General features: G+C 44.1%; 2 protein-coding genes across 2 annotated transcripts in view; one reads left to right on the top strand and one right to left on the bottom strand.

Annotated features, from left to right (window-relative positions):
* Window positions 1-1213: 1213 nt before the first annotated feature.
* On the top strand, window positions 1214-25225 carry FBXO32 (F-box protein 32). Its single transcript, XM_079299794.1, has 10 exons — window positions 1214-1296; window positions 1360-1526; window positions 4574-4686; window positions 6390-6439; window positions 7111-7203; window positions 14021-14114; window positions 14919-15103; window positions 18035-18217; window positions 19410-19553; window positions 20230-25225. The coding sequence occupies exons 2-10, from the start codon at window positions 1411-1413 to the stop codon at window positions 20317-20319; spliced, it is 1068 nt and encodes a 355-aa protein (XP_079155920.1). The 5' UTR covers window positions 1214-1296; window positions 1360-1410; the 3' UTR covers window positions 20320-25225.
* Window positions 11683-26572, bottom strand: part of NTAQ1 (N-terminal glutamine amidase 1) — a 38296-nt gene continuing 23406 nt past the window's right edge. Inside the window, exon 6 of the mRNA XM_079299806.1 lies at window positions 11683-13342. Coding sequence (XP_079155932.1) covers window positions 13323-13342 — 20 coding nt within the window. The 3' untranslated portion in view covers window positions 11683-13322. The remainder of the gene's footprint in view (window positions 13343-26572) is intronic.

Here is a 26572-nt window from a genome sequence, read left to right as displayed (position 1 = left end):
TGCTCCCCCACACCCAGAACACCCCATGCACGGTGTCCCCAAGTAACACTGACTTGGCAAAACCAAAATATAAGTGTTGAAATACGTATACCATAGAACAGGGCAAATATGTCATAATCCTAATACAAAATGTCTTGTATTTATGGAATGGGCCATGGCACATTCTTAGCTGGGAAGGTACTCCCTCAGCCTGGGCTTGGGTGCAAAAACCCCTGTGTTTTTAACATACAATAAATAACAGTTTTACTAAAAAGCGTGGTACACGCACCAAATAAACAGCATGTACATTTAATCTATAATACTGTCATGTATTTTTATATAGCTTTCAGTCATCTATAAAATATGAAAATAAATAGTACTGAATGTAAAACCATGGTACACATAAGCCCACATGAATAAATAAAACAGATACATAAAATGTTATATATACATGAACCATTACAAGTATAATATAAATACATATGCAGCATACCTTTAGAAAACGTTCCATAATATATTTTTTTATGTAATGTTCTCTATATGTAACACTATATTTATTTTGTTTGTTTTCTCATGGTTTTAAATTGACAGCTTTTAAAAGAGACAGGAGAAATCCTGTGTCTGCCTTCCCCAGCACTCCTTTCTCTTTACATCTGCTTCTGCAGATCGAACCCAACTGTGCTGCAGAGCTGCCGAGTGATCCTCATTAAAAGGATAATGGGATTTTCAGTGACATAGATCTGTATGGCTTAACCCCCTTTGCAGGGCAGGATTTCGATTCTATGTGTTTCTATAAAGATAACTTTACAATACATTTATTACATTTTGCACTAATATATACTACTATACGGTACAGTATTTCAACAAGTAAATACCTAAAGCATATCAATAAGCCTACGGAAACATGCCTGCATAAATATTTATATTTTGTACCAATAACTCAAATATGGGGGTCATGTTTGGCATTGAGATACGCATGATATATTATTTTTCCGTTTGTTTGTATTCCGCACTCGATGCCCTCCGCGCGCCACGCTGACGGCGCGCGGCCGCCACGCACGCGCGGGCGCGGGCACGCGCAGCGCCGCTGGCCCCGCCCCCTCGGCCCGCGGGCGGAGCCTGCCCCGATAAACACGGCCACGTGCAGGGGGCGGGGCCGGGCCGCGCTTCCGGCAACACGCGCCCGTCGCCGCCACATAAATAGCGCAGAGCGCGCCCGCAGCCACCGTACTGCTGCAGCCGCCGCTCGGGTACGGCCCTGATCTGCCCCGCACCGCTCCGGGTACTGCCCCGATCTTTCTGCCCGCACCGCTCCGGGTACTGCCCCGATCTGCCCCGCGCCGCTCCGGGTACTGTCCTGGTCTGCCCGCACCGCTCCAGTCGCCGCCGTCGCTCCCAGTCCCGCTGTTGGTCCCGCTCCGTGCCGTCGCCATGCCGTTCCTGGGGCAGGACTGGCGCTCCCCCGGGCAGAGCTGGGTGAAGACGGCCGACGGCTGGACGCGCTTTCTGGACGAGAAGAGCGGCGGCTTCGTGGGCGACATCAGCAGGTACCGGCGGCGCGGCCGGGCGGTGCCGCCAGGGGGCGCGGTGCCGGGCGGGGGCGCGGGGGGCGGCCGGGGCTGCGAGGGGCGGGCGGGTCTCGCCCCGGCCCGGCTCCGGTGTCGCTCCGGTGTCGGCGGAGCGGCGTCGTTGTCTGGGTGACCCCGGCCCTGCCGGCGGGAGGGCTGAGCGGCCCCTCCGGGTCTAAAGGAAGCTCCGAACCGGGCTCACTCCGCCCCCGGCGGGGTCCCCACGTCCCGCTGGAGGCTGTTCATGCCAGGCAGCTGGGCTGTTCTTACGGCTGGAACCTGCCTAAAAATCGAGGAAAGGATGAAACATTCAGCTGCCCCGCGTTTGGAGGGCTGTGCCCCCGGGGAGCATCGCCGGGCAATCCTGGGGGCCCTGGAGGTGGCTGCCCACCCTCCCCCTCCAAAAACAGCCCTGCGTGGGGCTTCCCGGTCTCGGGCTGGGAAGGATGATGTGTCTGAAGCCATAAATCCTCCCCAAGCCATGAGTAATGTACCTTACGTGCTGCTTGACTAATCTGGCTGCAAAACATCAACAAACCCCCAAGATGGTGCGGGCAGGAAGCTTTGCAACGCGTGGGTGTCGCAGGCTCGAGCAAGATCGCTCCTGTCAAAGCCGAACTTTTCTCAGAGCTGCATCTTCTCCTCAGCTGTGTGCTGCCAGGGTTGGGGTTGCTGCTGCCAGGCCTAGGGATGGGTCAGAAATGCCCATGACAAAGGGACTCGGGGTAAGAAGGGATTTGCTGTGAGCCACTGATGATGTTATTGTGCAAGGAGGCTTAAGTAGCAGGTATCTCCTGCTCTCTCTCATGTAAGCTGTAAGTAAAAATCAAGTTTAGGTTTGTAATTTGAAAATGGGCAGAAAAATGTCTGGCTGGTGGTTGTGTGTTGGGAATACTGAGTTTAGCACACTGTTTATACATCCCTTTTCCCATTTAAAAGCAAGGAGGTGACATATTGAACCCGGGCTGAGGTCCCTGCAGTGTGTGGTCCAGGTGCCCAACTGTTCAACCTGTCAAGATGCCCTGGAGAAGTGTGTGGAAACCTGGCAGTACATAAACAGGGAAATAATCTGCCTGCCGTGCTGGATTCGTCCTCTGCTGCTGTTATGGTGGTTTCAGATTACAGAGTCATTCAGTAGGAAGTCAACAGGCAAGGGTGTGCTGTTGACATGTGAGATTTAAAGCAGATCCATCTTGTGCTCTTGGACTCAGATTCTGCCACTGCATGGGGCATGTTAACCTGACCCCCTGTCGATTTTGTGCAACCATGATAAAACATGAGCTTGGATATTCCAATACAGCTTTTTCCTTGCTGCCATATTTTTTTTTCTTAGGTTTTGGTCCTCCCAGCAGGAAGCAGCATGGCTGGGGTACATGAGCAGCTGAGGTGTTCTGCTCTGAGGTTTAGGTGGCTCTGACCAAGCTGCAGCTGGTTCCCCAAATTGTTGTTTCTATGATATTGTTCACCTTCAATGCTGCTGCTCTTCCCCTTCTGCAGTGTTGTGGTGGAGCCCACAGCAGTGGTGCCTTTTCCACAGCTGGGATGCCCTGAAAGGGTGATGTGGCATAGGAGGGGGGAGCTGAGAGTCATGGTGCTCTGAAACTGGGAGAGGTTTCTTCCACCTTCGGGGGGGGCCATGTGCAGGTACCAAACCAGAGCACCCATCTGGATCATGCCAGAGGGAATCTGGGTTCCTCCTGGGGCAGAAACTGACTTGGTTACTTGACTTTTGCATATGCTGGTGGTGTGGCTGTGCAGACAGCCAGTGAACAGGGCAAACAAGAAGTCTTGTCCCACAGATTTCCTGCCTTTGCAGGAGCCTGTGCTAATATCTGTGAGAGGTGTGTTTGGTATGGTGCTCATGTTTGGGTTTTGTTTGAGACTAAGCAGTGTAAGCACATGGCCTGTACAGGAACCTCCTGGCTGCATAAGGGTCCTCGTGCTGTCTCAGAGGAAGCTTGCCCAGGGCTGCAAGCAGCAGCAGCATGTTTTGGCACCTGTCAGAGCTCCAGGGCTGTCTGAACCACAGCAGCTGGGAGGTGCAGTGAAGTGCCTGCGACTCTTTTTTGCATTTAGGCCTGCAGACAGCCATGCTTCATCCCTTGCAAGCTGCTAGAGCAGTGGGGACAGCTCTGTTTTGTTGTCCTGGTTGCATGGCCTGTCTTCCCCCTGGCACTGCAAGGCACCCTGCAGCTCTGGGCAGCAGGCTGTGTGCTGGGGCTCTGCTGAGAGCTGCTGGTGCTGCTGCCCTGCCCTGCCACCCCAGGGAGCTCTGCAGCAGGGCTGTGGCTGCCCAGGGGCTTCTCAGTTTCGACTTGTAGCTTGGATCTGCTGATTTGCAGGTCTGCAGAATGTGGGGATGTTGATGAACAGCCTCTTTTTAGCTAGCCTTTCATTATAAGGGGTTATAGCTCCCTTCACTAATAATACAGTTACAGCAGAGCTCCAGCAGAAACAGGCAATGGGCAGTCTTGGACAAGAGATCCTAACTGTTAACTTGTGTAGTCACTACTACGCAGGGTCTGGAAAACCATCAGATAAGTCTGAACCCCAGCTAAGCTTTTCTGGTAAACTTTAAATAGTGTTTTGTGGGAACTTTTGTTAATACATATTTTGAGTACATATATGTCTTCAGGGATATCTAAATATGTCCTTCTGTAGCAGTCTGACTGGCTCAGAGCCATCTCCTACCTACACGAGGAGGATATGGTGTTACTTAAGGATAGAAATAGGTTAAAGAGTAGAAAAGAACATTGGTCAACTGTGTCCCAGCACTAACTGTGTAATCTATGTTATCTGTTCCTGTCATGGGTATCTTGGCTAGCCTAGAACTGAGGCACCAGAGGTTCCTTTAAAAATGCCATTGCTGGATGCTAAAATGGTGAGCAGACTACTTCTCAGGGGTAGTCTGCAAGGAGGCAGCTTTGGAGGCCACAATAAAAACCTGTGTATTTTCTCTCCTTACAGGAAACAGTGTTCAATTGAATGCAGAAATAAACAGAATCCTTGCTTTGTGTCATTCACAGCTTTTGTAAAAAAGATGATCACAACAAAGAGAATCTCTTCAACAGCATAAACTATGATGTTGCTGCCAAGAAGAGAAAAAAAGATCTGCTGAATAACAAAGCCAAGACTCAATGTAAGAATTTTTTACTTATTTTAAAACAAAAGTTGCTCCAAAATACTGGAAAATGCTTTGTATCTGTTTTTTTGCACAGTGCATAAAAAGTCTTCTAGAGTCTTGAAGGGCTTTGTGCCTGTGTTTGACCTAAGTAGAGGACTTGGATGCAGTTTAACATGAAGATTTATGCCCCTGTTAGTAATCCCTATTCTGAGGGGTTGTGCTTGTTGTGTTCTGATTTGTCATTTGTTTGTCAGGAGGGTAATTTTTTCCTATGGTACATTCAAATGAACCAGTTCCAGTATTTTCCCCCTGTAGACTTCCTTGTGCACAGCAGGCTAAATTTATTCTTCCTTCCATATGCATGTTGAGCACTAATCTACGTTACTGGAGGCTACAAGCCTGAATATAAGCTTTGATCCTATCTCTGTGTTCGGAGTGCATGAAAAATGGAATAAGATTTCAGCTCACTCAAAACAATAGAAGGCTTGAAATCTTTCAATCTCTGTGTGCCCAGCGAGCAGCCAGGGTCTCAGATGGGGCCCTGGGGGAGGACCCGGGGGAGCCTGCAGGGACAGCAAGGCTGCTTGCAATATAGGTACTGGAGTTCCATGTGAAGGCTACAAATGTAAACATACCCAGAGGAAATGAGTTACAATTCCCACACTGCTATTAACTCATTGTGCATCCCCCAGGATTTTAGAAACTGTTGCCAAAAGTTGGCCCCTCAGTGTATTCAGTTCTCTGAACAAACAAATGTTACCATGACAGTTTTTGGCTGGATTCTGCTGTGACCTACCATTAAAAAGGGTTTGATGCAGGGTCAGCATGCCTGTAACTGAGACTGGGTCTGTCCTTGGACTTACAGTACCAGGCAGGAGTACATTCCATAGCTTCAGCTCATTAATTTACAGGTTGCTCTAGGAGCTCAATATTTTCTTTATGGAAAGGAGTTCAGCAGGGTGGAGAGGAGAATCTATTTTATATTAGCAGTTAAATTGCCAGTGTGTGGTGGAAGTAGGGTCAAAAGCCCATGTGAAAATGGAGTGGGAGAAGGACTGAGTGGCATAACTGCTTATAGTACAGGCTCTTCTGCAAACAGAGTTAGCAGTGTATGCTGGGTATTGGGAAGTTATTTTAGGGAATGGATGGGACAACTCCCATTCTGATAGAAGGGAGGGGCAATTAGAAATAGGAAAATTTTGGTCCCACATAGCTTTTTCTTTTTTAGCAAGTTAGCTGCAAGCATAAGCATGCTCCTCTAAGCCTGACCTCACTGCTAAAAGCTCTCTCTTACATGCCTGGTGTCTCATGACATTTTTGCTCAACTTCAAATTTGACACACAATCCCAAGCCTGTAACTACGGTAATAAATAGTTAATAAAATCAATAACAACCAAGTCTGGCTGTCAGCCATGCTTACTGTCTGGGACCAAAGAAGAGGAGGTGCTATGGTATATCTGTGGCTGGCATATTAAACATTTACAGTCTTGAGATGTGTCCATGAAACAGAAGCCTTTTCTGAGGCTTAGGGCTACAGTCTCAAATGAAGCTAAATAGAAACAAAGAAGCTCAGCAAGTTGCTAGATTTGGTTTCAAGTGTGGTCATGTAAACAAAATAACTTAATTTATGCTAAAAGACAGTGAATGTTATGAGCAGGACAGAGATATAGCCCTCTGAGGTGGAAGATTAACTGACTGAAGTGTCTTTGTCCAAACAGATTTCCACCAGGAGAAGTGGATCTATGTTCACAAGGGAAGCACAAAAGAGGTGAGTGCCTCTATAGGTTTTGTTCTCTTTTCTACTGATTTTTACAAGCAGTAGAAGATCTTGTGCTGATATAAATCAGCAGAAGCTCTTAAGAGATAAGTGGAAGATCTGGCTCGTGGTTGGAATTTCAGTAATGATTTTAAGCCTCTATCAGGGATCCAGCGCTTGATGTACAAGGCTTTGTACATGTGTTTAAAATATGACTTGTTTGCTTCCCTAGTTTAAAAAAACAGCCATTTGCAGGCCAAGCCATAATACTGTTCTTGGCTTTCACCCAGTACAGTCCTAACATGGAAAATCATTGGAATTTATCACAAGGGCTTGCTTGCAGTCATGGAGAGAAGTGGCTGTATGAGACTGCTCTGAACTCACACTATATATTGAGCCCCAGGAATGTGTGGCTCCTTCTCACATGTAAATTCATGGGTCATGAGCAGAGAGCATGGGTCTCTCTTGGGAAACTACCATAATCTGCATTGGGCCATGCCCCCTTTGATGTCAGTAAGTGCAGCTCAGTGGGAAGCCAGGCCTGCCTCCACTGGCTGTGAGCATGCTCCCATGGTTTGTACCCATCAGCTTGCTAAATCAAGTTGCTCTGGGTCAGGTCTACCTGGTGCTGTCTGGGCTTGAGTCTGCCAAAGCATGAGCCAGAGTGTTTTTTTTCTTTTCAGCGCCATGGCTACTGCACCTTGGGAGAAGCCTTCAACCGACTCGACTTCTCCAGTGCTATCCTGGATTCCAGGCGCTTCAACTATGTCGTGAGAGTGAGTCCAAGTCCAGGGTTTATTTTGATAGGATGGTGGTGGAGGCTCTGAACTGAGCACCAGTTGGGTAATGGGAAGCACTGGCAAGGAAGAGATGTCTGGGCATGCAAGTGGGAGTGTGAAGCTTTTCTCCATGAAGTAATTAATGGAAGTTGTGTGTGTGTGGATAGATGCCCAAATCTTGTCTTTAGTTTGTTAAACTGGAAAGGGAGGAAAGCTGTTATGACATGGAAGATGAGCTGTCCCTTAGCCTAGCATTCCTGCTGCTTTTCAGTTGCGTCATTCACTTTTGAAACCCAGAAAGCTTGGCTTCTAACTCCTGAGTTTTCAGTTCAGCTTCTTTAAAAGAACATGGAAGATGCCACAGGGCAGTGGAGACCTCTTTTCTCTGAAAGCTCCAGTCCTGAGGTCTGTGGAGCTTTGTCTCCTTTGAGGTGATACAAGGAGATACTAAGGGTACTTGAGCATTTTGGGAATGAGGGGATGAGCTGAACCTCTAAGTGGAACTGATCTTAACTTCTCTGTTAAGGATCACAGTTGCTCTTAATCCTTTGGGACTGGCAGTGGTTTCAGTGAGTGAAACATTTGTTTAGTCCTGACAACATTAAGTAATAAAGGAGTCATCAGCTTCAAGTTTCCCATCAGCTCTGGCTTTGCATAATAGGGCAGGGCTTCTCTTTTGGCTTGGGGTGGCTAAGGAGATGGTAGTGGTTAGGGGACCTACTGTCCCAAGGGCTGTGGATACTTGTATGTATACCTGCATGTGATCTGCAAATTGATCTTGGATTTCAGAATGCTTAGCAAGATTTGGAATTCAGTGAGGTTTAAAAAAAAGTTATTTACTTGAGGCTGTTTATGACCAGCTCCTTTTCATGTCTTGTGAGCAGCTGATCACTGGTGAGGCAACAGCTGTTGAGGTGTTAGGTTCTAGAGCAAGCAGCAGTGGTATTGCTTTCCCTTTGAGTCAAGTGTCTTGAAAAGTGTCTGTGGAAGAAATTATCTGAGCAGGTTCACCTTGATTTGTTCACCTAGGTTGTCCAGGTCACAAGTCACCTGTGGAAGCCTCTGTCACCCTGGGAAGGGTACAGGCATCAGGGGTGATGACCCACTGGCTGTGTAGGAAGGGCAATCACTTGGATGTCCCACTACTGGAGTGGTGGAGGGAGTGGGGGTTCTGCAGGAGTCAAAGCAGGATCCAAGTCATGTAAACTCAAGCTGTCCTAGCTCTACTGATCTTGGGACAACTTGTTTTCCTGCTTGTGTGATCACCAGTGTTTCCTGATATTGGATATATATACACATATACACACAGAGCCAGGTCATCTTCAGGGGGATTACTGGAGAAGGAACAGTTCATGCCAAGGCCATAACCCTTTAGTCAAATATAAAGAAGGAATGTAAAATAAAACTTGTTTAGTGCTGCTGATATCCCTTTGGCAGACTCTTATGACAGAGAAGAACTCCAAAGACCTCTACTAAGCATGGCCTCAGGTCATGCTGTGCCACATGATGGGCTTCTGCTGCTTGGCCCAATGTGATAGATGTCTCATATGGGACTGCAGTGGTTGAACAGAAGTCACAGTAAATTTTTTTAAAGAACAAACTTAAATTTCAGGGAAGTCAGTGTGATCTGGTAAGGAAGCTGACCTTTTCTCTTTTTTTTTCATGATGATTTCATACACAGCACATTGGAGATGTTTTTGTCAACAACAACAGTTTTGAAAGCTATGGAAGATGTATGTCCTTGTTTCTACAAATTATCTCTCTTGTGGGCTTTAAAAAATAGCTTTCCCCAGTAGTTTTACAGATACAGTGCTATTGAAGTATGAAGCTATCTAATTGAGGTTGACTTGTGGTTTGGCAGTTTAAAGAAGATCTTAAACCTGGTACCATGGATCAAATTGTAAAATTGACTTCTTAAAATGAAAGGCTTGTATCAGCAAAGTCTCCAGTGAATAGCAGTTCACAAAATGCCTTGTATGCCAGATTTACTTATGAAAAGCTCTGCCTAGATGTGGATCATGTTCATGGTCCTTTGCAAGTCTCAGGTCTCCTAGAGCACACAGATGGGCAATATGTCACATGGAAAATGTCTTGAATATTGGCGGGCAAAACATTTTTTCTTTCCCTGTAGTTCCACTCCTTGCTCAGGGTATCTGATATTAATGTATGCTACCTGATTCATCAAGTAAATGTTGTCAAGGCAGGGGGTTTGGAATTTGAGTCTGGGGAAGAATGATGTCTGTAGGGGAAGAAAGGAGAGAAAGTGCTGCAGGTTTCTGCTGGCTATATACCCATGCTTGCCTTATAGAGATGTAAGCTGCATGGCTTGCTGGTAGCAAAATGGACTTTCAGGCTTAACATGAACTTGCCTTTGTGAATTCCTCTGAACTTAAGTGAACAGGGCATAAGTGTTTTTGGTGCTTGCTTTCTTGTCACAGAAGTTTCTGCTTTAGGTATACCCAAACTGAGATCTTGGAGTTTCTAATGGTGCACAGATAAAATGGGCACCTCCTTCAAGTGGGGTGGAGGTATGAGCTGCAAGAAGCTTAGCAGGTATTTTTCATGGGGAAATACCATCAGCTGTAGCCAGTAAGTCCATGTAAGTGAAGCAGAAGAAATTTTCCTCTAACATCAGTCTTATCTTGATGGTCTGTTGCTACAGCTCTGGAAGTGCCAAGTTATAGGTATTGGTGCTATGACTTGGTCCTTGCTGATACTTGAAATTGATGCATCTGCTTGTTGTTACAGAACAATCAGTGTTCCCTTTTCTGGGCTAATAAGGAAGTGTGTGATTGACCCAGAGGACCCAAACTGTTGTTGGTCTGAAGCAACCCTGGTTTCTGTTCTTAGTGATTTAATGAAAAGGCTGGAAGCATTCTGTAAGCATAATTAATGGGAGCAGAGACAAAGGTGCCTTCAGCCCAGAAGTTGGTTTTCCTTCAGAAACACTGTGTTCAGAGGACAGGTTTTACAGGCTGCTTCTTCAGAAAGATTTATCATATGATGGTTGTCTTGAGGGAAGGTGATGTTTCTGATCATAAAAGCTTAGGTCAGGTTAAGCTGCCTAGGCACAATTCTTCTGCACACAACCTAGTTCATGTTTTTTAGCCTTTTAAAGTAGTCTTTTAAATTTGCTTTGTAAATTTTAATAGAGGTTAGCTTCAGGAGTCCTGGATTTGTTGTCCTGAAAGAGTATCAGCTGGATAGAGTCTTATGGAGATCTGTCAGCACCTGCACTGTAAATCATTATAACTCGCCTTGCTCTTGTTCCACCTGTCAGCTGACTGCCAGTGTGATGTTTCAGCCACTGAAAGGAAAGGGCTGAGAGCAAGGTGGGGCTGGAGCAGAAATTTTTCATTTTTCTGAAGCAATCCAGATGTGAGGAGTCACATGCCCAACCATCAGGACCTTACTGACCCCACATGCCACAGTCCAGCTTTCAAATAGCTGGCTTTTGAGGTATTTAGTGGGAAATTTACACTTCAGTAGTTTAGGACTTGTGATTTTAATCACTGCAGAGCATTTCCCTTTTTGAGTCAAGGTTGTGCTCTCCTGCTCAGCACTGCAGAACTGCTGAGGGTTTTTTGGCTCTGTTTGCTGTAAGCCCCTGCAGTGGTTATTTGGGGTATGGATTGCCTGCACACCCCTGGGTTGAACCAAGACTGTGGCCAAAGTGCCATCTGACTGTAGCAGGTCTAAGCAATGCTGCACAGAGTAGTCATGGGTGCACAGCAGTGTTTTCATGGCCCTGAAACAGGGACCCTACTTTCCTGCCACATGGCACTGTTCTGTTTGCTATTTTTTATCTTGTGCTCATGGGAGGAGAAGGAGGAGACTGGTGGATTTGAGCAGGAGCCCCACTGCACTCAGGGGAAGTAAGCAGGTTACTGCCCTGCTGTGGATGGAACATGCTGCCTCCTGCCAGCTTTGCAGAGGCTCTGGGATAGCTCACTGCATCTCATTTCTTTATAGTTCTGGCAAACCTCTGATAGCAAACAAAATAAGGAAGGATTTTTTTAGTGGAGCTACCAGGTCACCTTCCTCAACTTCTGATGAGCTGGAAGAGTGAGTGAATTTTGATCTAATGCCCTGTTTTCCAGAGGTGTTGCAGGCTTCCCAGCTTCAGTTAAAATCAGCTGGAATGCAATTACTTAGTGTATTTGAAAAGCAGACCTTTTAAAATTGCTCTTAACCTTTCTCTGTGCACTCTCCTACCATCTGTCCCTCTCAGTTGAGTGTGGGCTGGACTTAATGCAACCACATCATAACACATGCTTGCAGCTCTGCAATCTTTTTACCCTACTCAGCATTAATCTGAATTCATCGGTCTGCTTTAGTCTGTATTATGGAAGTGGCAACATTGATTGATTTTTTTTTTTTTTTTTTTTAATACTGCTGTAGACCCCAATTTGGCAATCTGTTAACCGAGACCATACTCATGGTGTGTGCCAACACTAAAAGAGCCCCAGTGCACTGATGAATTGTACTGCTTACCTGGTTTTTGTGTATTATATGAGATGAGCACAGAAGAATAAAATGCCTTTTGATTCGGAGGACTAGGTAGTTGCTTCAGTCAGCGGTCCCTGGGGAATGGAGTAGCCCTGGAAGTATTCACAACATAGTTTTCATATGGAATTTCATCCTGTGTTTATTGCTGTAGGAGAAGAGAGTTGACACATGATATCTGAGCTGGTTCAATGAACATAAATTGAACCTTGATAAACACAGACAGGGCAAATTTGACTTGGTTCCTTCAGCTAAATTAATTTTGTACCAATTTAGTGTTCTTCAAGGAACTGAGATTTTTATCCTCTTTCTTCTAAAAGAACAGCTCTGGTGTCCAACTCCTCTGGTATTACATTACATGATGCTTATCACTGCATGCATTTTGGTGTTTTTAGTAATGGGCACAATATTGCTAACACCCAGCCTGGAGAAAGCTGTCTCTGTGCCAGTTCCAGCAGTGCAATCTGGAGACAGCAGTTGTTTGTGCACAGACAAGCTGATCTGGGTGCATGTGTGGCCAGTGTACAGATGGAGTCTGGCAAATTGATCACTGTAATCAAAGGTCTGAAAGCTAAACAGTTTAGGGTAACAGAGTATTAAAGACTACTGTGGGACATTGGTTGGGTTTTTCCCTACTTATTCATCCAGTATTTTAAAAAATTAAGAAAAGACCTTTTATAAGTTTTTCAAACATCTTGTGAGCTGCCTTGTTTTTAGGAGTATTTAGTTATTGTGGTCTCATTTAGCTGATATAGCCAGAAAATCCACTGTGCTTTTATACCAACTATTACCCAACTCTTTTGCATCTATGGTTTCCTCCAAACAAGCCAAGAAAACAAGTAGCCTGCCCTTGACAGGAGTTACTGCAGGTCTTTTTTCATCTTGGAGTTGGGGTTTTTTTTGGTCATGTGAGGTGCAAGATATTAATAGAATGTAAACTCAAAGCCATCTAATGGTGGTGTTGGCCTGGATATTAAACAGAAGAAGATATTGGTCACTTGAGGCGACTTCACTGCTCTGAAGTGGCAGTCACATGCTGCTGCCCCAGATGAGCAGAGCAGGCTGCAGTAATGCCTCTCCCTCGGCTCCCACTTCATGGCAAGCTGCCCTGACTTTTTGGATACATTCCTGTCATTCCTATAGCAGGGCAAACAGTTCAGCTCATGACTTATCAAGTCTAGTCAAAAGCCATCTTAATTACTTGACACAAGCAGTTGCACCTTCTCTGGACTCTCCATGGTGCCAGCAATGGGATACTGGAGCTGCAGATGATAAAGGATTAATAAGCTGGTCATGCGGCAACGTGTTGATTGATTTGTAGCATAAAAGGTTTTTCCTTTCCTTTCTAAATTAAAACAGAAGGCTATGTACATCCAAAACAAATGGACTGACACGTGGGCAGTCTGTGCGTTTATATAATGTTGGGGGAAGGGAAAAAGGCTTGTAAGATCACAGGCCACATGTTCAGCAGAGCATGTTCCATAGGAAACTTACCCAGCTGTTCTTGTGGCACTGAGATGGGGAAGAGAGAGCATCCTTCCCTGTGGGAAATGCTTCCTTTAACAACTGCAGCCCAAATTCACTGTTTAGCTTGCTCAAGAGTCGGGAGGTCAGTGGTGGGAAGTAAATTCTAATCGAAAGTAAAAGTAAGATTTTCATTAGGGGAGGTTGACGAGTAAACAGGGCAGACAGGGAAAGGTTGTTTGTTATTGTAGTTGCTGGAGCTGAAGAGGGGAAACTTTGGGAGAGAAGGGGTGTTTTGTGGGGAGGAATTTTGTTCTTCCTACAGTACTTAACCTTTCTGTTGTGGTCACAGTGCTCTGACAAAACCCATGCAACCCAGGAGCTGACGTAAATTGTGGAGTCTGATTCTCATTAATGGTCCATCAATAATATCCCATCCAAACAGACATTTGCTCGTGTTCCCTTATGACACTGCTTGTTTATGCCCCAGTGAAGGATGGTGACGTTGGCTGTTCACTGTTCCCTTCGTGTGAATAGCAGCTGTCAGTCCAAGCACCACTGTGGTTTCTCTCCATCTCTGAACCATAAAATTAAGTTCCCTCCCCCTGCACACTGAAGATGGTTAAAATGCTTTGTTTTCCCTCACCTCTTTTAATGTGAATTTAATTATTTGGCCTCTGTTCTCCTTCCTCTTTGCATTACTTTGCCCTGTTGTTCTGTCTCCTTTTTATTTTCAAGCAGCAAACAAGTCTCTGGACTGTTTTGCTGTGTCATGTGACTAGGAGTTAAGATTAGAAAGGTATCTCTGTGCTCTAAGGCTTGCAACTTCTATTTTTACCCACAGCTGTTGGAGCTGATAGCAAAGTCTCAGCTGACGTCACTAAGTGGCATTGCCCAGAAAAACTACATGAACATTTTGGAAAAAGTAGTTCAGAAAGGTAAGAAACGGAAACAGTGAGGGGGAGTCTAATTTAATCTGATGTACTTTAGTGAACCACATCCTTGAGAATAGTCAAGCAATGCAAAATGGATGAAGAAGGGCACCTCTGCTTATTTCTGTAGTGCAGTTCTGCTTTCTTTCCCCTCAGTGAAGGACCTGGGGGGGAGGGAAGAGTGTCTGTAGTCTGGTAGGTATCTGAGAGGTGACTCCTCTCCTGCCAGCTTTCCTCACTACCACCCCTTCTGCATCCTACTGAGTCCTATTTCTGACTGCAGAAGATCTGGCTGCTCCTGCCCTCAGCCAGGCATATCTGCAGTCTCTGCTGCTGCCTTGTTGGCAGTGTGCTGTACCTGCTGCTCTGGAGGGGTGTCTTCACCTGTTCAGGGGAATGAATTGTGCTTGAGATGTGGCACTCCCCTCATGGATGTTTAGCTGTCCCTGAAGTCTGGGCATTGACAGCAGACATAATGAGAAGTGCCCATTAGCTGGGGTAGATGGGGAAGAGGTGTACACAGATAACTTCTTGTACAGTATCAGAGGGGAAAACTGGCTCATTGCCAGTGGCTAGAAATGGGAAGTGCTGCAGATCTCATCTGCTTATCCTGGGAGGCTCTCTTTCCATCTGCTGTCTAACCTGTCTGTGACTGGCTAATGTTTAAGTGCTTTCCTCTAAAAAGAAAAGCACAAGCTGGCTCTCTTGGCCTGTGAAATTAAGCAAGTAACTTGACTTGCCTGAGAAGCATGTAGATTCAGAGAAGGATTTTAACCATTCCCATTTTTAACCTTTCCTGTTTGTCCAAAGTCCTTGAAGATCAGCAGAACATCAGGCTAATACGGGAATTGCTGCAGACCCTCTACACATCCCTCTGCACACTAGTTCAACGAGTTGGCAAGTCTGTCCTGGTTGGAAACATCAATATGTGGGTGCACAGGATGGAGAGCATTCTCCACTGGCAGCAGCAACTGAACAACATTCAGATCACCAGGGTAAGCACAAATCCTGAAAACTAAAAATATTGTCTCTATCATGAAACCTTTATATGTTAATGGCTCTCATTTGGGTGACTGCTTCCCACTCCCAGTGCAAGCACAGACTGGAAGGACCTGGAGCTGCCAAAGTAACTGGATGCATTCCTAGCATTACTTGACTCCCTTAATTCAAACTCAATGTACATAACCCAGGATCATGCTTGAGGTTACTGGTCACAGACTGTGGCTTGACTCCCTTATGGCTGTGAAGTGCTGTGTGAATACAGCTGGGCAGAAAACCATCTCCCCTCCTCAGGCTTCAGTGTGAAAAGTCAACTTGAGCTTTCTCAAGTTGAGCAATTGCCTTCAAAATAAATGATTATCAGACACTTGAGGTTTTTAGATTTGTTTAATCTATAAATTAAATGCAAAATTTTAAGTAGTTGCATAACTTCATGCTTCCTGGCTGAAAATGCTGAGGATTCTTCCAGTAGTCTGGAGCTACCTGTTCCAGCTGGATGAGTCCTGCTTTCACAACTTTTTTTTTAACACCATCTGTGGGGATGGGAAGCATTTTAGATTATAAATTTCTAAACTATACATGGGAATCAAAACTGAACTTGTTCCATTTCACACAATCGCAGCAGGCTTGCTGTTGGACTAGATGCCTGGAGGTCATCTTGTCAAACCCCTCTGCTCAAGCAGGGATACCAACAAAAGGTGCCAAGGACTATATATACACCTTTTATTTTTTTTTTTATTTTTATTTTTTTGTACCTCAAATGGATGCTTCACTGAAATGCTGAAGCTTTCCCCCCATGCTGATATCTGTGCTGGCGGTTCCATTACAGTCTTGAAGAACTCAGCCTATTCAGACAAAAGTGCATCAAAACTTTGCTTGTGAAAGGAACTGCCTTTTAGACCTACTTGTGTAGGTTTGCAGATACTTTTTTTTTTTAAAGTAAATAAAATAGATGCAGAGCTTAAAAAAAAGTCATACTACTGAAGATAACTTCAGTTCAAGCTGGAACAAAACCAGATGAATTCAAAGAAAGGAAGAAGCTCAGCTCTGTGCAGCCAATTATTTACAGTGCAGTCAGCTTGTGGTGTTTCTAAAGGGGGAAATGTCTTGCAAGACCTAAGACCTAAATAATTAAAAAAAAGAAATGCAAACAACTTTGCAAAGTGTTGTATGTGCTACAGTTGCTTTTAAAGAACAACTTCTGTCCAGAAAATGACAGCATACTGATCTGTTCTGGTCTAATCTGTGTTCTTTCTCCAAAAAAAAGTAATGCTTAAAGTTCTGGAAAAGAGTACAGAAGGAAAAGTAGTAACAGATAAGCTTTTGGCCTGATCCAGAAAACCTGTAAAGATTTGCTTGAGTCATGCAGTTTTTTCAGAAAGAGATACAAGTGAGCTTTTGGTTTTTTTGGTTTTTTTAAGTCTCTGAGCTTACTCTTGCCTGTTGTGCCCTAGCAAAGCTTATATGTAGACATAATACAGAAGAATGCAAAATGTGTTCTTCCCAAAAAAGGAAGAGCAGTGGGACATGATCCAGGGATCCAATCTATTTGTCCTACCCCAAAAAATGCCCCAGGCTGTCATGGAAAGGAATGTCCTCTGGACACTGCAGAGATAGTTCTCCTTCTGGAGTGATTGTGCCAGGCCTGTCTGGTGGGTGGTGATGCAGAAATGGATGTTTTGGTTGAGAAGCTCTGGTGCTTGCAGTGTCACTGTCAGGCAGTGTCACTGCTCTGGGCAGGCTGGCACTGAGGTGCTGGAGGGAAGGCAGGAGCTGCTGCTGTGTAGATGTACTTATTGTTCCTCTGGAGTCTCCCATGCTGTGGGGTGGCTGGAGATGGGACCACATGATTCACAGACCACAGCCTCATTCAGTGTTCCCCTGCTGCTGGTGAGCTGTGTGCTGCTTGTTTGAAACAGTTAATAGCTCTGCCAAAGAGGAGGTGGGTGCTGTGACTCTGCAACTTAAAATAGCAGCATCTCTGTGCAGGGTAATGGATGGACTTGGCACATCTGTCTAACATTGTTTCTTTGTTGGAGAATCCTAGAAGCTGCTGTTTGCCTTAATAAGGCTGGGGCTGGTTTTGAAGCTGCAACTGGAGTCCAGGTTGTGGTCCTTGCTGATGCCTTGCTCCTGTGTATACCTTAGATTCCCCCTGAGTGCAGATCTACTATGGTCAATTTGTCCTGGAGCTGTACCCCATGTGGACTTATAAAACAGCCCTGGACCCTGTGGAGGCTAAGCAAAGGTGGATGGGGGTGCCTTTTGTCTCTTTAGGCTAGTATCTGCTTTTGTGTGGCTGAACAGCCTGGAAAACCAGGGCTGCAGCCTGTGGGAAAGGGGCAGGTCCTTCAAGTGTTCCCAGAGGAAAAGCTAACCCTGCCAGCAGTGACCTGGGAACCCATGCTGTGGGTACTCACCAGCCACTGCTGTGGTTGCAGCAAGATCCTGTGATGACATAAGCTAAAACACATGTCAGAAGAGCATGAGATTCCCAGCAGTGTGTGTAACCAGAGCTGAACTTAAGTAATGCCCATCTGCCTCATGGTGGAGAGACCTGGATGGACAATAGCTGATACCATGATACAGCCCAAGTCCTGCTTACTGGAAGCTGGTGTGATACTTCAGGGAGCAGAGTCACACAAGTATGGATGTGGGGTGGACAAAAAGGAGAGGAGGAGGAGGCTTGGACTGCAACTCTCCTAATTATTATACTGCAGATACATGTCCTCTTCCGTGAGGTTATCCCAAACTGTTTTGGATCAGAAGGTCAAGTATTACTACGTAAAATGTCTCCTTTATTTAGAAGGGGGATCTGCTGCTTTGTTCTGTGTGAATAAGTTTTTTAAAAGCAGTAGCTATGCTGCAAGCTAGGATTTCTTTGGTTTTCAGCTTCCTGGGAGCTCAGATCTGACTGTCTCTTCCAGCCTGCCTTTAAAGGTACCACTTTGACCGACCTGCCGTTGTGTTTACAACTGAACATCATGCAGCGCCTGAGCGATGGCAGGGACCTGGTCAGCCTGGGTCAGGTGGCTCCTGACCTCCAAGTGCTCAGTGAGGACCGGCTGCTGTGGAAGAAACTGTGCCAGTACCACTTCACAGACAGGCAGGTATGAGGAGAGGTGCAAACTGCATCAGTTCTTGGACTACCCCCCAGAAAGAGTGTCTGCCCTGTGTGTTCTCCTACTTGGCTGTTTCTTGGATCTGAGGACTATGCAGCAAGCTGATAATATAGGCTGGCATGAAAATGGCTGTGAAGATGATTTATATAGAGAGTTTTACATGCCATAGCAATGATTCTTGAAATAGGAGCTTGGGGAATTAATCATACACTGAACTTCAATCCTAATCCAGGTGGGAACAACTGCATGACTTGCAGTTGCTTCTTTCCCCACGTGTACAGGGAAAACGTGCAGGCAAGCTCCAGCAATCACCCTGATGTCCCAGAGACTGACACCCTTGCAGAGAATCTTTGTGGATGTGGTCTATGAGCTGTACTCTCTTGGCCTTTAGAGCAAGAAATCCCCTCTGAGCTGTTCTGTGAGTGATAGGATGGTACATGGAAAACAGCCCTGCTGTTGCCTATTTTGTACCTGTGTAAACATCTCCAGCAGACTGGTAGTCACCTGGGTTCATCTAAACTTAAAAGCAAACAAACAAAAATCCCTCTTTGTTTATGGGTGAATGTCTGGGGCGTTTGTACTAGACCTCTGCACTTCAAGACACTTCAAGAACCATGTGCCAGATTTCTCTGCTGACTTGGTTTTATTTACTCACTCTGAATCTGACTTGGGAAGTGATTCTGGAGGAGTTATTTCTATTATTAAGTAAATTCAAATCCAGTCTCTGCAACAAATGAACCCTAAAAGAGAGATGGGTGTTCTCCAAAGCTAATACAATAAATCATTGACTTAGAGAAAAATACCTCAACATTTACAGCTGTTAAATGCAACTCTACTTTTTGTGCTGCCAGCCAGAAACAGTGGTCAAAGTACTATGAAACAGCTCCCAAGGTTTCAGGCTTCCTACAGTGAAACTGATTAAGTGGGAATAGATCCTCATAATAGTATTGAGTGAGGCTGTTCCCATCAGGAAAATACTTATTGCTTTTTCAGCTGTAAGTAGAAAGGAAGAGCTTCTTAGCTCAAAGAAGCTCAAAGTCTTCCAAGTAAGAGATTGCTTGGTGTTGCAAGGGAACTGTTATAGCACTGGCAAGGTTGATATGTGAGGGAGAGAATGCCATGAGCTGAACAGAACAATTGCTTTTTTGACCTGCTGTAATTGTGTGTATTTTTCTTTAAGATTCGCAAACGTCTGATCTTATCTGACAAAGGACAGCTGGATTGGAAAAAGATGTACTTCAAGCTCATAAGGTGTTACCCACGGAAGGAGCAGTATGGTGATACACTGCAACTGTGCAGGCACTGCCACATCCTTTCCTGGAAGGTATGAGGTGCTGCTGGGACAGGCTTGATTGGGGCAGGAGCCAATGGGGCATCCTGTGCTTCCCCTGATTGCAGTTGGCTTAGGGTGTTGCAGTTCATTTGCCTGCATAGCCTAGGGAATTCCTACATCTTAATTCTCATTCAGTTATTAAGACCCTTTCTTCTCTGTGCTTCAGAGATCCCATCTATATCTTGAACATGAGTAATGTCCATTGGGGCCAGAGGGTTGAAAAATGGGCATGTTTTAGGGCTGCCTGTAAGAAATCATTTTAGCACTGCCAGCAGCTTCCTCTACCCTTTATGTGGAAGTGGAGGTCTTGGCAACAGGATTAGCTGGAATGAAAGCTGATGGCTGTGAAACAGCTCAGGGCAAAAATCTGCTGACCACTGTGGTGATATGCAAGGCATGTCTCTGGAGTTAAACTCCAGTAGCTGATGGTAGGCTCTAGCCTCTCTTCCTTCAGAAGAAGGGAAAAGAATTAATTGGATCTTTGCTGCTTCTTTTTTCAATGACTTCCTCCTAAGATTTTAAGCCCAGTTCTGAGCTGTCTATTATTCTGGGCTTTGCTCTACCTATTTGCACATGGGATGTCTGACAGAGGGGCAATGCTAAGCTAACTGATGCTTTGGCACCCTTTGTGCAGCTTCTCTAATAGAATTGTTTTCTCCTTTCCCAGGGTACTGATCATCCCTGCACAGCCAACAACCCAGAGACTTGCTCCACCTCTCTTTCACCACAAGAGTTTATCAACTTGTTCAGGTTCTGAACTTGGATCAGCGCAACTTATGCAATTCCTACAGGACACTTGGTCACAGATCTTGGACAGTCCATTTGTAAATAGTGTAAATATTCATGTATGTTTGAAGCTCCTGAGTCAAGGAACAAGAGGATCTCAGAAGAAAGGTGAAGTTGCTCACTGACATGCAGAACTTAAGGAATATAGACTTCCATAGGACCGGTGTATAAATACAGCATGTTGTACAGAATCCCTTTTTTATCATCAGAGTACAAGATACAGGGCAAAAATCCCTTCATTTTTTGTTTTTAGAAGTTAAAAATGAATTTGCCCCGCATCCATTTGAGAACTCTTTTGGTTTGTTTCTAATAGAGAGAAAGCAATATGAGGCTAGGACTGTTGAACTGTTCCTCCATCTGGTTTTATTTAGCATACATATTTATAAGTATGACATTTTAGAAATATTTATGAAAAATATCCCTGTGACAAGTTTAATAATACTTCTATCCTTTAAAAGGACACATTCTGAAATTCTTAGGATAGAACTCTAGCCTACTTGTGAGACAGAATCGCAACATACCACTTTCTACCTCTAATAGATTGAGTACCTTTCAAACAAAAATCCAGTGTACAATGTGAACTTTTGTATTTTGTACAATGATTTAAAGGGAAATGTTTGTGATAGTAAGCATCTTTTCTTGTATTAATGCTTACCTCTTTACAGTAGTTTTCTTGCTCTACTCAGTGCTTGAATGCCTAGATGATAGGCACCATATGAATACCTAAGACTTTACTCCATCCTCTTCTAATTTGTTGGGTTTATGAAAGGCTACACAAATGTGAAAAGACAAAAGGATGAGCATTATCTATAAGGGAGGAAGTTCTATGATAGGGAAACCAAGGACTGGATTTAATCTCACAAGGTAAATTCTTATCTGCTTCATTAGGTTTATTGCACTAGTTGAAATCCTAAGTGGGGTTAGAGTCTCTTTTTTAAGCCCGTGTTTTCCAATACTGCTCTGTATTCCCACTGCTGTCAAGTGAATTCAGTCATCTTAGAGCTGGTAAAATATAGGGAGAACTGGGCCACTGAATGTCATTAAATTATGCGGTTTTTATTTACTGGAAGACTGGCAACAAATGTTTCATTTCAGAGCCCTGGAGCTTAGGGAGTGTTTAGCATTCAGGACTTGGGTAAGCAAGGGATTTCCAGCATATCTTTGGCTCTTTCTCCAAGACCCAAGGACCCTAGCCCCTTTTGCTTCCAGTACTGAGCTGCCTTATGGAATTTTCTGACCCTAACCCAGAGCTAAATTTTCAGTGCTGCAGAGTAAGTGACCACTTCACTGTGACTGTGATCAGGCTCACTGTCTCCTCTGTTGCATGCAATGCTTCATTTTTCTTTACAGTGGAGCTTGAAGATTCCAGTTCATCCATAGCAATCTGAAAACCTGCAGTGGAAAGTTTTTGCTGTTTGCCAGTAGATTTCCTGTATAGCACTTTCTCTGTGTATGATGTAAGCAGGATACCTTGTAAGGGTAAATATTTAGTGGGTTGTGTGTGAATATGTACAAAAATTGAGGAAAAGGAGTACTCAGGACAATTCAGGAAGAACTACTTGAGTTAATTATTGTTAAATATGCTGTTCCTTTTTTTACATTTTTATAACTGACTTTGAACACTTTTCTGCAGCTGTTTGTATTTGAAAATGACAGTATTTGTGTTTTTGCAAACTAAATCACTTTGCGTATTCTTGGAAGAGATGTGAAAAGGGAAAAAAACTGCCTCTAGATGGAGCAGAGGGAAGAGAGGAAGAAAACAAGGAAATGCTGACAAGAACTGCCCTTCTCCAGCCACCCAACAGCAAATCCTGAGTTTTTACTCTTCTAGAGAGCTCTGTGAGTCTCTACTGCCCTTAGCCATGGCCCAGAGCTTGTCACTCTCCAGAGGTGAGGGGAAAACACATGATAACAAGCTTTATCTTGGTGTTGATGTCCCAGTCATCAGTTTGACTGCTAGTGGAAAGCATAAACTTCCTGATCATATTAATGTCAACTGAAAGTGATTTAAAAACTACTACCTTGGAAAAATACACTCATGCTTGTTTGGGGATGTTTGAGTAAAGGAGGCCGGTTTCTGTTTTCCTTCCTGCATTGATGGAAGTGGGTAGACAAGGCTGAAATCTGGCTTCGTGAGTGAGGACATTAAGGAATGAAACTTGCAAGTGAAGTGAGTGAAGCATTGCCACTGAATTTGGAGAGTACTGAAGCTCCTTTTTCCAGCAGCAAGAAGACCTGTCCCCCCTTGGCATGTTTTGTTTCCAGCTCTAACTTAGGTTGGTTTGTTCTGTAGTTTTGCCTCTGCCACCCATGGTGAGCCAACCTGTTGTGATGGGGAGGGAACAGTACTTTAGTATGAAATGCTGCAGCATTCTGCCTACTCTGCATCTGTGCTTAGCATTTACCCTCTGAAATTGTGACAGAGTGAATTTTAAGCTCAGGTTTGATTATGGGCTACTTCATTCCCTGCATAAGAAGATGGAAATTCTCAATGGTGAGCTGTGATTTGGGAATGTCTTGGCTCCAGCCATTGCCTCTATCAACCCTTCACTGGCCTCTTCTACCCAGAGACCATGGGTCATACTGACAACAGATTTAATGTGCAACTGAAGCTCCTATTTATAAAACTTATTTCAATTACTGTGTATTTTATTTCTTAGCACTGTAAGGATCAAAGTGCTGAAGAGGATTTGTTATACATAGACACTTGTCTGTTGCTTGTGTGAGGTCTTGAGATATTGCTGTCAGTGTCCAAACCAGCAGCAAACCAAGCAACTACTGTACAGAACAAAACAGACTAAAAAAGAAACAGAATAAGCCTTATTCAGTTACTGCCTCAATATTACCCTCATGCTGCAGCAATTGTCAAAGATGGCCTTGCTCTCTTTGGGGACCCATTGTTTCTTGAGCGGCTGGTACAGGGAGATGTTGCAGTGAATTCAGTACTCTTGGTTTGTGTTTAAAGCAAAATGCTGTTGCATCCAAATACCTTACTCTAACCATTTACAAAGTAATCAGTATTTTAGCAGTGCAAAGGCAGCAGCTTGGCTGAGGAGGGCAGAGTAACAAAACTGACAGTGATTTCAGAGGCTTCCAGGTGGGATGGCTTAAGGCTGTTCTCAGGCAAAAAGGACTTCTTCATTTTAAGACAATTGTGGCAAAGCTATTGAGAAGGAGAAAACACTTGTATTTTGGAAATAGAATGTTCTTGTCAAATGACACTTCATGTTCCAGTTAGTTGATGCATTTCCATTAGATATGCATCATTTTTATAGTAGGAAATGAGAGTTTTTTCCTCTTTGGGGTTTTCTCTTGCTAGCATATCCAGGGAAATTTCATTCTCTTTAGAGGATGTATTAACTAGTGCAACAGCATAGAATGTCGTGCTGTGAAGAGGAAAAATAGATCCATGCAAGGGAGGGAGAGATCCCAGAGATTTCTTGTTTCAGCTTTCTAGAAGAGGCCGGTTTTTGATGTGATGGTCATTTCAAGAGGCATGATTTCAGCTGTACATACCTTAAGCCTTTTATACTAACTATGGTATGCTGAAGTTTGATCATAAAGCGTGTGTACCTCCTCTTATGTTTTCTGACTTTCTTTTTAACTGTGGGAGTTTTTAGATCCTTTATTATGTAAAGTGATTAGGAAAATGTGTATTGCTCTGAAGACATTGCTTTGTATGTAAACATTTAATTGCACCCTGCCACTTTCTGTATATGGGAATATATTTTATATTATTTTTCTTTGCCCCAGGTTTTGAACTGTTTTTATTCCCGTTTGTTTGACTTTTGTGAAGCTGTCACCTTCTAGAACATACACAGGTACTAAACCAGCTTTTCCTGCCCAGAGAATTCCTTGGCCCTTAGTTGCTGGAATTTCATTTGGAGCAGGAACATTTCAAATCCAATTGTGTAGCAAACAAATCAGATGTGCTTTTCACACTGATCTCCTGCTTGGTACAGCAAACCAGCATTGTCCTCTGCGGTTGTCCTTACAAATGTTGCACATCTTCCCTGTGGATCAGCACATTGCCAGAAAGACATAGCTTTAAATTAAAATGCTCCTCTTTGTAGCTGGCCTGTTTGCACAGTCCCTGTGGAGCTGATGGCTGATCAGGCTGGTATAGATTCACTCCCTCCTTCAATATTTGGGGCTCTGGTGTTCTGCTTGTGCTGCTTTCTTGGCTTGTTTGTGGTGATGCTGGTTCCAGGCTCTGAAGCTGTGGTCAGGCATTCACACAGCTGTCAGTGTGTGGCTGCTGGACTCTGAGTATTTACTAGCACCTAATCTTTATCCAGTGTCTTCCTCCAGTGATTTTATTGGTAGCAAATCAGCTTTGCAGGATCTGGCCCTAGGAGAACAAATACATCTTGTCCTTGGCACATGCAGTCTCAAGTATAAAATACTCTTGACACCAGAGGAATTCCCTCTCTATTAACCAAGTGTTGCTCCTTCTCTTCCTGGGAGGGCAGCTGAGGGTGGAATTTGCCTTTCTTTAGCCATCCTGTGCTGCACAGAATGCTAACATGTCAGCTACCAAGAGAACATTTTAATTTGAAATAGAAAATATGCTCATCTTTAGGAACTAATCTACAGTAATCATAAATACCTACTTATATATGGAAGAGAGTGTGTGTTCTGTTTTATTTTTCCTTGAAGTTGTAACTAGAGATGATATGAAGTGAAAGGCATCCCTTATATAAGACTTCTGTTTAATATTATTGTGTGGTTAAAATCCTTCCATTATAAATTTGCACACTTTTTTCCTCTTTCCTTGCATGTTCAACTGATTTTTACAGCTGTTCTGTGCAGACAGTATTTTTGTAAAACATTTTTGACACTGAATTGCAATAAATGTTCAAACAATGTGAACTGCAGAGCTGGTTGTATCATTGCTTCCAAGGTGGTGACCTTATCAGCCTTGAGCTTCTGATGACTGTAAGCAAAGCCTCTTCTGCAGGAACATCCAGAACTTGGCTTGTTGTTGCAGTAGAACATCCCAGATAGAGCTATTGCTTCATCACATCTCAAAGGAAATGAGCCCTTGCTTCTAACAGAAACCATGAGCTTGTGCTCATGAATCTGAACTTGCCCACAGCACAGGAGTGATCGCTGCCCTAAAAGAGATCACACTGATCTGAGACCTTCAGCTCTACCTTATGGCTTACAAAATAATGTGCTTTTTTTATAGTCATATTACCTGAGTGATAATTTAAATTTTTTTTTTTTTTGTGGGTGGAGAACAATTGCATCTTGTTAGTGTCAGGACTGCAATCAGTCTGACCTAGGTTCCTGCTCAGAGGGAATGAGAGTAGGAGCCCACTGAAGTGACTCCAAATAAACTGGGGAAAAGCAGTTGAGAAGGCCCTTGAAATGTGCCTCTGGTTGGAACAGGAGAAGTTAGCATAGTAAAATGGGATTGCTTCATGAAAGCTATGCCATCTATGGAAATAAACATGAAATGCAGTTGTTTTGTTTTTAATCTCATTTGCACTGTCATAAAGGTATGTTTGAGTGGATTCCTAAGTCTCTGTAGTTATGCTGTGACTCAGATCTGCAGCTGGAGGATTGCACTCCCCAGACACAGGACTCTGGAAACATAGGATGGGACAAGATCACAAAGCCTTTTAAACAAGAGAAAGCTGTTAAGACCTACTTCTTATTCAAACTTTTTTGAAAATAGCAAGCTCTACTTATTTTAGTAGACTAAATGTGCAAAGACTAAATCCTTTAAGGGGAGCACTGGATCTTTTTAGCAGTATGTTGGGGCCCATTTTCATGTTATTGTTCCTACCACCCTCTATTCTTTTAAGTGCAGGGATAGAGGGGAGGCTTCCTGAAACATGGATGAGGGTCTGCCTTGATCAGTGATAACAAGTCACTTTGTATGCTCTCACTGTCTGTCTTAGTCTAATAAAAGAAGTACAGTTCAGCCAAAAGGCATTTTGAAAATCTCTTATACAATGAATATTAAAATTATGACTCTGCTTTGCCCCATCTTTCCCTAATCTTAGTTTCTGCTTCTCTGCTTTACAGGGGTGAACCATGTAGGGGATTGCTTTGTTTTTGACAAAACCTGAGCTGTTCCTGTGATCAGAATTGCAGAAATTGGAAAGAGTTGTTTTCCAAAAGGCTCTATAAATAACTCATGTGGGTTCAAAGGCCTTCCCTAAGCTGGAAGGACACCAGTTCACTCCTCACCATTCTTGATGCATAGTATACTG

This window comes from Erithacus rubecula (assembly GCF_903797595.1).
Source record: "Erithacus rubecula genome assembly, chromosome: 3".
Taxonomy (NCBI): Eukaryota; Metazoa; Chordata; class Aves; order Passeriformes; family Muscicapidae; genus Erithacus; species Erithacus rubecula.
The sequence above is the reverse complement of the archived record's forward strand: the minus strand, read 5'-3'. Positions and strand labels throughout refer to the sequence as shown.